This window comes from Dioscorea cayenensis, chromosome 9 (genome assembly GCF_009730915.1).
Source record: "Dioscorea cayenensis subsp. rotundata cultivar TDr96_F1 chromosome 9, TDr96_F1_v2_PseudoChromosome.rev07_lg8_w22 25.fasta, whole genome shotgun sequence".
NCBI lineage: Eukaryota > Viridiplantae > Streptophyta > Magnoliopsida > Dioscoreales > Dioscoreaceae > Dioscorea > Dioscorea cayenensis.
Genome location: NC_052479.1, coordinates 8,512,642 through 8,523,157, shown reverse-complemented (window position 1 = coordinate 8,523,157; position 10,516 = coordinate 8,512,642). Strand labels below are relative to the sequence as shown.

General features: G+C 32.7%; 1 protein-coding gene across 1 annotated transcript; it reads left to right on the top strand.

Annotated features, from left to right (window-relative positions):
• The first annotated feature begins 6,129 nt into the window (after positions 1-6,129).
• Positions 6,130-8,977, top strand: LOC120269457 (ras-related protein Rab2BV). The gene is made up of 3 exons (XM_039276790.1): positions 6,130-6,249; positions 6,325-6,523; positions 8,142-8,977. Exons 2-3 carry the CDS (start codon positions 6,359-6,361, stop codon positions 8,625-8,627), a joined length of 651 nt encoding a protein of 216 aa, XP_039132724.1. The 5' UTR covers positions 6,130-6,249; positions 6,325-6,358; the 3' UTR covers positions 8,628-8,977.
• The last annotated feature ends 1,539 nt before the right edge of the window (positions 8,978-10,516 follow it).

Here is a 10,516-nt window from a genome sequence, read left to right as displayed (position 1 = left end):
CCCGCCGGTGACCATGTGAGTGATTATGGAGAAAGGGAGTGAGAGTGTGGAGAGTGAGTGGAGAGAGAAAGAGTTTTTTTTTTTTAATTTGAGGGGGTTTTTGTAAACCGGTTGTATAGTTTAATAAAAAAAATTATAACATAATTATGGAGACGGTTTTTAAAAACCCCCTCTAGTAAACTGCTTCTAAAACTGAAAATTGGTGTAGTGAGTTAGAGAGAACATCCTAATATGCCAAGAAGTTTCTCTATTAGAGAATATATTTCCTTTCATGTCACCAAGTTATCCTTCTATTTAATAGAGACTATAAATTAAATAATATTACCATTACATCTGTTAGGGTTATGGGTTAGTAATTTCCAATAATCAAGCAATCATACACACCACATTGAAGAAAGGAAGAGGCACAATGATTTGGTAGTGTAGTTCAGCACCATACGCCTACGTTTAAGGGACCAAGACTAGAGAAACAATCTACTAGAAGTGGAAAAAAACTAGATTTAATTGTCATATAATGTATAAAAATTCACCTTCTCAATCACTGATGATTAACACACAATCTCATCCCTGAAGACTTGCCTTGATCAACCTCCAACAAGATTTGACGTGACATCCCTCCACCAAGATCACAATCATCACAAACAATAAGCACTCCCTCTAGATTAACTGATATAAACACCTTCTCTCTCTCTCTCTCTCTCTCTCTCTCTCTCTCTCTCTCTCACACACACACACACCACACACACACACACATGCATCCTAAATCCCTAACTTCGAGTCTTATAAAGTCCTTCAACCATACAAGCTCTCAAAACCTTCCTCTTCTATTTTGATTCTTAGTACCTTCAAAATCTAACACCTACTAAATCTGGTGTTACAACCAAGTTGCAGCTTGCTCACCTATCAAAGCTAACTAAGTTATAACCGTTAGAAAATATCACAAAATTATTGGAAAAAATCAGAAGCATGGAAGCAAAAACAAAATTGCAGTTTCAATTATTTGATATGATGAACACCTTAATTTAATTAAAAAGATCAAGAAAGTTATCTCTTGATGTTCCAAACTTTCTCCTTTGATGTGCCAAATATGTTTCTTTGATTGTCGTAGATTTTCAATCGCTGAACAAAAGTCTTATGCCTCTAGATTACATGCCAAAATTTAGAAACAATCTCATATTCTTCTCCAAATAGTGGCTAGGGTTAGAGAGGAAGAGAATGATAGGAGATTTTTCTCAAAAGAGAATATAATTAATTCTTCTTTTTCTTAAGGGTTAGAGTGGAGTCATATTTATAAAATCTTCATAAAATATGATAAATACTATTCTATTATGAAGTCCTAGTAGAAATATGAAACTTCATAAAATATGACAAACATCATCCTATTATAAAGTCCTATTATAAATATAAATCCTAAAGCAACTCAAAACCACTTATGTCTTCAACTCCTTAGAATTTTGATTAATTATTCGACTCCATCAAACTTCAATCAAAATTTAAACATAAGACAAAAATCCTATGCCAATTTACAATTTTACTCATCCTATTATGTAAAATTGTAAACTGATAATTTTACTCCTACACTCAAAACGAGACTGGTTCTTAATTCCTTTAAACATAGCTCTCTAGGTTTGTTTCCATTGGCAATGAGAGGATACTAAGGGATGTGGATGACAATTAGCCAGCCCTGTGGCCCCACTTCGTAGGCCAAATGAACACGAATGAGTAGATCATTATAAACCTTTATGATTATGATTATCATATGTGTATAAACCCTTTCGTTCTTGTATCTCAACCGAGTAAGAGCCATGGTAATCATCAAACTCACAAAACTTGATCATATGTAAATAACCATAGTAGAGTAAAATTACCAAACTACCCTTCGTATCCCACACAATTAGTTTGGCTACCTTGGTCAAGGTCTTCTAATCTTACCTACTAATGGTCACATATGATACTAACCCATTAACTTCTAAGAGAATAAATTCTTTCTTCATAATCACTGATGACTACTACTTGTCTGACATTGTTGCACTTTGAGGTCAGCCCCACCAAAGGGTAAACTGAGTTTAACAACTCTACTAATAAATGAGACATCACAAGCATCAGATCTAAAGTTCACTTATATGATCATAACCAACTATCCCAATCATTGACAATCAAAGTGTAAAGCCCATGTAATTAGATTGTTGCCAGTCATATTTGAATACATCAATCCAATGGATTTATGATATATGCTCCCACTATCCCATAATGTTCAAATAGCACTCTTTGTCAAAAAATATGCCATACAAATCCTGACGGATCTTTAATGCCAAATTAAAGATTCTCCGACTTATCAACTATTTAAGTGTATAAATGCTAAACTCTTCTAATGCCCTCCTCCTTATTAATAGGATACTTGTTTCAAACTTGGTTACAACTTGCCAATTTTAGCTCTTCCCAATAATAACATTCATGGAACATTTGATTCAAGAAATCAAACATTACCATCAGAAATAGGATTACGAGGAATGTGATTCTGAAGTCATATTGACCGAAATACGTGTAATTTTATTTGGTTGACAATGTAATAACGTTGTTGGAATGTAACAGTAGCATGTTTGTTTAGTTGGGAATCTTATATTATCAATTGATTTTTTTACTAAAATACCCTTACATAATTGGTGTGAAATATATCAAAATATATAAAATTTTGATGTAAATATCAAAACTGTTTAACAATAAATATGTGTCATTATTAAGAAAAGTAAATTTCAATTTTAAAATATTTAATTTTTATTAATGTTAATTAAGTCAAATACAATTATTTTAAATAAATATAATTTTTTTCTTCAACTTAATATTTGAAAATTTTCAATCTCAAATGTTTTTTCTTATCTCCAACTAAATATTTCAAAAAATATATTTTCACATAAAGATATGTGAGGAACGGAAAAACAGTAAAATTTCTTATTTATTAATTTTTAAAAAATTGATTTTTTTTTGGATTTTATAAGATTTAAAGAGTATAATAGGACAAATTTCACATTCCGGCCAGAATAGTAAATTACCACATATCGAGTTGGCAATCATATTCCCAATAATATGTTTTTTACATTTTATGAAATTTTTATTTTTAAAATTTTTAAAGAAATTGAAGTTTTCATGATTTTATGGGATTTAAAAGGTATGATGGTGAAAAACTTCAACAATGCCACTTACTAAGTTAGTAATCACATTCCTGGTAATATCGCCCAAGTTATCATATTCTAGGAATGTAATGTTCCCACTGTAAGTAGAAGGGGAATGAACTCAAAGGACAGTGTGAAAGGAAACAAAGAAAAAGTGGATAGAAAGGAAATAAATAAGAAAATGTTGAATCAAGAAAGAAAATCAAAAAATAAAAAGTGCTAAAGGAGATAAGGAGAGAAGCTACTGACATAGGAAGCTAAAAAAGAGAGTTGACGTTCATGCAGAAGTTTATAGTTTTCTTTGGAAAAGGATGTATTTTGGGACAGAGGATAAAAAAAGAAAATGTTATAGATAATCTTTTAATGCCGTGATACTCTAGATAATATCCAGTCCCCAAATTTGTCATCCCTTCAAACCTTTAACCCTTTGATGTCCCTTTATCCTCCAACTTTTATCATGTTTCTTCAACCAAATATCCAATCTCATATGGCATGTCTAGTACATATGTGTAGTACATTGTTATGCTAGTCTGTTGACATTTGATTTCATTATCTAGTACCTCATAAAATTCCCAACATAATAGTCACATCAAATCGATCCATTAATCTTGAGAGTAACATGATAAACCTATACATAATATATTAATTTGAACCAAGTTATGAAATGGGCTTAAGGTCTATTTGATAATGAAATGGCTTATAGGTCTCCTCTTCGATGCGAAGAGTTGAGACAACTCCATAAAAAATTATAATTCTTAAAAAAGTCCATAATGTTTTCTATTTTATAATTAATTTTGGTTGCTCCTCTCTTGCCCCTCAAGTGTATATGCACTACATCATCTTCTTCTTTATCATATTTCTCTGATTAAATTTCCCTTTTTTTTCCTTTTTTTTTCTTAGATTAAATCTTTTGACTATCATCACTATCACCTCCAATCTACGAGTACAGACTTTGTTCATGTCTATTTCATGTCTTATTTGTTTGAAGTTGATGTTTTATTGAGTAATTAAAATATTATCTTATCTTATTTTGTATATTGATTTGATTTGTTATTTGGTTATTACTTTTATCTTACATCTAAATTTATCTATAGAAAATATTTACAAAATGGATGAAACAATATTAAGATTTTTTTTTAATAACAGAGATGATCTCATTTACATTGTTGTTATAATTCAATAATTACAAAGCCATTGGTTCATGAGTCTCCAGTTAACATCTTTATAAAAGGAATGTGTTAAATGGTAAGGTTATCATCAATATTTACTCTACAAGATCTATTTATTAAATTAATATATTAAAAATGTGCATACATATAGGTAGTAATAATTTTTTTATTGATTGGAAAATAAGTTGTTAGGATTTTTGTTTATCATCTAATTCACATGGAAACGTCTTGTTATTTTCCAAGTTTTGTTTTTGTTTTTGCTTTTCTTATTTTTTTAATTTAACTTTTGAAAAACCTCTTGCTTGATATAGACAACTAGGCTATTGTGCATCCACTCGTCTCCCATTATGTTGCTTAAGTCAGTTTTCACAACATTCATTGCCGAAAATGATAAGCGTCTAGACACACTATATTTCATTGATCTATTTTGTACACTTTCATGCATTTTTCACAACACCGATGTCCATTTACCATTTTTTTTGCATTAATTATATTTCAGGACATCAAAAGATCATTTAGGGCTTGGAGTAGTATGTTTTATAGTGTTTTGGAGGGCAAATCATTCATATTTGAAGCTCATATGTGTCCCCAAACATCGAGTGAGAAGGAGGCGAAATTTAGACATAGAGCATTGTAGCAATACTTGGCAGTGAACCATATGGCCTCCATGCTGCCTCCATGCGATCGCACAGCCTAGGTAGAGGTGTGTGGCCCTCTAGTGGCCGCACAACCTGGGTAGAGGTATGCGGCCCTCTAGTGGCCACACAGCACTTCAAACCCTAAATCATCATGATGAGAATCAAGGAACAAAATGGGAACAGAGGAGATGAGTGAGATATTCGAGCCCTAACCAGGAAGCCAAAAGTCAAGTTAGAGCAGAAAAAGTGAGGGCAGTGGAGATGGCGGAGAATAGGGGAGCACTGAGATGATAAGTGAAGATCTAGATGGAGGAGTTGATGCCATAGGTGAAGAGAGCGGTCATGGCGATTGGCGCCGCTAGATCCATCCACTACTTCTTGGATTCCTCGGTGAAAACCCTAATCTCATCATTGAAGCTCATCTCCTCCGAACCCAAGCAACACCTGCGCGGAGAGGGCCACTAGAGTGCAATGGAGACCGGGCGCGGCCGGCGTTGCGAAGGATGGAGGCGATGGAGACCAGGCGAAGACCGGAAGTGCGATGGATCTCCTTTCCCCTTTTTTCCTTACACAACAGCCGTTATATCTCTTTTTATTGTCAAAATAACACATCAGCTAATAGATCCCAATCTAATGGCTACTGTGAGGACGTCCCTAGAAATTCAAACGTCCCCGGAAGATGATACCTCTCTCTATATAATTAAAATTTATTTAGCATAAAAATTTGAAATAATCCATATTAAGATAAAATTTTTAATAATATAAAGATATTAACAAGAAATTAATAATAAAAAAACATGTTTATCGTTTTGAGTATAACTAATTTGGACACCACTTCATCAGTTTTCCAAAACAAAGAGAAATTAAAAGTAAAAAAAAGTAAAAAGAAAAAAAAACATTTTATGCAACCTATTTTCATAATGAGAATAAAAAAACATTTAATTTTTTTTTCAGCAGACAGAAAACAAAACAATAATAGTTGAGATACTTGCCCTTTTGTACACTGAAGGTCATTTTAACAAATATTTAATCTCAAAGTCAAATAAATGTTTTTTTATAGGGTTAAATAAAAAATACATTTAGGGGCTCAAATGAATAATTCTCACATATAAGCAAATAACTTCTTTTATAGGGTTAAATACGAAAATTCGAGTGCAGAACTCGTTGGGTGGCCGTTTCAAAATGCTTTTTCGTCGGCATCCTTCCTTTCTCACGATTGCTTCTCTGCGAAACCATCAAATTCCTAAATCCCTCGACCGGATCTGAAAACAGGTAATTGGAAATCCATTTTCTTCGTGATTTTAATCTTCAAAGTGGAATTTTGATCTGGAATTTCATGTGCATCAGATCGAAGGGCAAGGGCAAGTATAGAGATCGGTAAATGGGGCACAGGGTGGACCACGAGTATGACTATCTCTTCAAGATCGTTTTGATCGGTGATTCAGGCGTTGGAAAATCAAACATCCTCTCAAGGTTCACCCGGAATGAGTTCTGCTTAGAATCTAAATCCACCATCGGTGTGGAATTCGCCACCAGGACTCTCCAGGTCTTCTTATGCTCTGATTTCTTGTATAAATTAAGCAGTTTATGTATTTAGATTACCATACTATTTTGTGTAATGATTGAGGTCTTTATTTTGGATTTTTCATTAAAATAGTGCTTGATTTTAGAAAGAGACATCTTTACCAACTTTTTTTTTTTTTTTGGTAGTTCTTTGGATCTTTAGATATTCCATGGAATAGGACAGTAGTATAGAAACATGTAAAGAAAGATGGAATCTTTATCAGCTTCTTTTTTTTCTTCAGATCTTGAAAGATTCCATCAGAAATTTTTGTATTTCAGAGGCTATAGAAATATGCAGGGAACTGATTTTAATCTGTAGTCTGTGGATTGATCTCGTATTCGAACATTTAGTGTTTTATAATGTGTTTGGGTTGATGGGAATTAGAGGAAAAGAAAAGAACAAAACAAGGTGAAGGGGGAATGTAGTAAGTTAATTTTAGAAAAAGGGGATCTTTATCAACTTCTTTAGTTCTTTAGAACTTTGTATATTTCATGGAACATGACAGCATTGGATACTGCAACTGAGTAATAACTTTAGAGTTTTTTTTTTGAATCAAATAGTTCTCCATTGCATAGCAGCATGCCTGGTTTGGTGGCGATTGTAATGAATAGCTTGTGAATTTATTTTTTGTTCTGGTTCAAGCATTCATCTTTTAATTTTATATGGGCTTTTTTGTATTTACAATGTGTTTGGTCAAACACGAGATAAGAGTAAAAGAAAAGAGAAGGAACAAAAAATTATAAAAGGAAAAGTAGAGAAAAATTTAGTGAAGTTTTTTCTTTTGTTTCTGTTATCTATGTATTATTTTCTGCATTTAACCTTACCGAAGAAAATAAAGTATCTTTTTTGAATTTATGACAGCTATTAATAGTCCCACATCCTTTAATTTGGTAAATTATAATTTGAACATCCAATTGGCTCTCTCATCCTATTAGTTTAGGCTTTTGGATTGAATTGGGCTGCTAAGATCTATGTTTGGTTTGCATATGACAGAATTATCTTTTGGCTTGATTTACTATCAAAAGGGCAGGTGTTAATTTAACTTAAACTGAGAATGACAGATTTCTTAATTGTGGTTTGACTCAAGGAATTGCACACCTATTTATTCTGAAGTTTTTTAGTTGTTTTTAAGGCTGACTCTAAAACACACCTGATAACTTCAGTCACCCATGGATAATGAAGATCTTTGCATTTGATCACTTCCTGATTTTTTTCAGAAAAAATTTTCCAAACTTTGTTCAATTTTTTCTTCCCAAAATACACACCAATACATGCCTTTTTGATGATAGCTAGTGAGCCCATATCTTATTAAGTAAAATTTGATGTTCGATGCCTGCATGTTTTAAAGTCTTAAATTGGGGGTTCTTTTAATGTTTCATGCTATCTACATCTTTTCCTAATTTTGGAACAACTACTTTGGTGACCTTTCACAAGATAACTAACCACTTTCCCTAGTTATTTTATGATTTAGAAAATTCATGAAAATTAGATAACAAAGCAAAACAACAATGCGTTATGATTTTCTTGAACTTTTGGTTTATGATAAATTCAATGAGATAAATTAGAAATATTGTTGAATAGTGGTTTGCGTTCTGAACAGATAGAAGGTAAGACTGTCAAAGCACAGATATGGGACACTGCTGGGCAAGAAAGGTATCGTGCCATCACAAGTGCCTACTACCGTGGTGCTGTGGGTGCTCTCCTGGTATATGACATAACAAAGAGGCAAACTTTTGACAATGTCCAAAGGTGGCTACGCGAGCTCAGAGACCACGCTGACTCTAACATTGTTATCATGATGGCTGGTAACAAGTCAGATCTGAAACATTTAAGATCAGTTCAGGAAGATGATGCACAAGAATTGGCTGAGAAGGAAGGGCTTTCCTTCCTTGAAACCTCGGCACTAGAAGCATACAACATTGAAAAGGCATTCCAGACTATTCTAACAGAAATCTACCACATTATAAGCAAAAAAGCGCTTGCAGCCCAAGAAGCCGCTGCAACAGCACCGCCCATTCTAGGGACAGCCATCAATGTTGGTGATTCATCTGGAGGCTTTTCAAGGACATCTTGCTGTTCTACTTAGTACTTTCAGGATGTGACAACACAATCAAAGAGGTTAGTTTGTCTTGCTCGATGAATTTCACTTCAATATGGTTCTTTGTGTGTAGAATATTTCTTCAACTCTGTGATGTGTGATTTTGGGGATATTATGGAGAATGTACTTAGGTTTCCATTCCTAGAAGTGATGTTTTCACTAAAACTATAGACGATGCATGTAGCTTAGATTGTTATCCTATTCTGTATTTCATGGTTTTGAACATCGCAACCTGCCAACCATTGTGAAAGGAAGCAGCTGAAAGGTTTAATTTTTATATTCATTGAGATAATCCTAACATTGTAATAAATATCATTTGCTTATCTTGTCTTTTTGAATTGAAACTAGAAGTTGCTGTCTATCTTCGGATGTAAATCCAGTATGTCCTTACATGTATTTACATCATTTTGTTAGCCTTGTGTAATGTTTTTATTTATGCATTGGCATGATAAAACTCAGAAATAGGTAGAACTTAGGGCATTACCTTTGTTACTGTGATTTATTTACAAACTACTACTCTCTGCCTCCATGTTTGGGAATAAGAGTGTTATTCTTTCAACTAACAACTTGGATAAGGTTGTACATATTTGTATAAAAGTTTGGTTTTTAAAATAAGTATATATAGTAATTAGTTTTCAAAATTATTAACATTAATATATTTATTATTTTCTAGAAAAATAATTTTTTTATTTTGTTATTATTTATTAAGTCAAGAATCAGTTCAAATAAAAATTTTTTAGAAAACTTTTTTATAAGGTAGATAAATCACTGACGTTAACCAATGTTGCGAGAGTGAGGTGATCCCTCAACCATCATGAGTGACTAGTCTGCTAATGTGAGGATGGTGGTCATTTTTTTGTTATTCTTTAACCAAATACCATTTAAATATCTTAAATAGTATTTTAATCATCATAAAGCATTCAGTTGCCAATGAATACTTAAATAATAAAATAAAAGTTCTATATATATATATACACAAATCATGCATTTGTTTGAAAACTTTATGGAGTTTTTGTTATGCATAACTTAAAATAATAATATGGTGTACACAAGTCTTTAACTCAAAATATTTGGATCAATATGTAAAGTAAAGAAAGATAATATCAAATACAACATCTACCAATTTCTTTTTTAAAACCCATACTTGGGTTACACACCCTTTGGAGTTTAATGGGGGATGCATGCCCGAAAACGCTGACAATTACAGAAATTTCAGTACTAGTAAGATTTTTCAAAACAATGCAAATCTTTAGGCTTTCTGAGTACCCAATAGGTAATGCCAAAGAAAAATAGTTCAAAAACAAGTAAACAAAGTTAAGGTAAACCATCTTTATGAGAGAAAATCCTGATAAATGAATACTGATGGGAGAACGATACGCCAAATATAACATGTTTTACCGATAACCACTTTTAAACATAACAAATAGCTTTTGAACAAAGTAAGTTTAGATAACAATTACTGTTAATAAAAGATGGGTAATTCCATGAGTTTCAAATCTAATGATTCATATCTACAAATCATTGTTTGAAAACCAGTTGGGCCAGTCTTAAAGAATGTCCACCTTAGCTGTGGCTGCAACTATGTTTGGACTCACTAAGAATGCTTTTAATTTAAATAGTAAAATATTTAGCCCTACTTATTCTTGGCGTATGGGAGCCTCGTGTGGTGACCCCAAGTGTCTCCTTTAGTGTTTGTTTCATTCAGATTTTCTGTGCGCCTCCTAAATAGGTAAACCAATTGGTTGCCCACATCACCTTTTTATAAGCTATATACTGTGGGGACCTTCACTGCAATGAATAGCTATAAAGCTACGTCACCATTAAAACAATGTAAATCACAATATACACATGCCACACATGTTAAGAATATATCATCC

Bases quoted from the DNA above. Each gene is read 5' to 3' on its own strand.
- LOC120269457 (XM_039276790.1), top strand. From the start codon at position 6,359: ATGGGGCACAGGGTGGACCACGAGTATGACTATCTCTTCAAGATCGTT. The intron at 6,524-8,141 runs GTCTTCTTATGC...CGTTCTGAACAG, and splicing joins TCGCCACCAGGACTCTCCAG to ATAGAAGGTAAGACTGTCAA.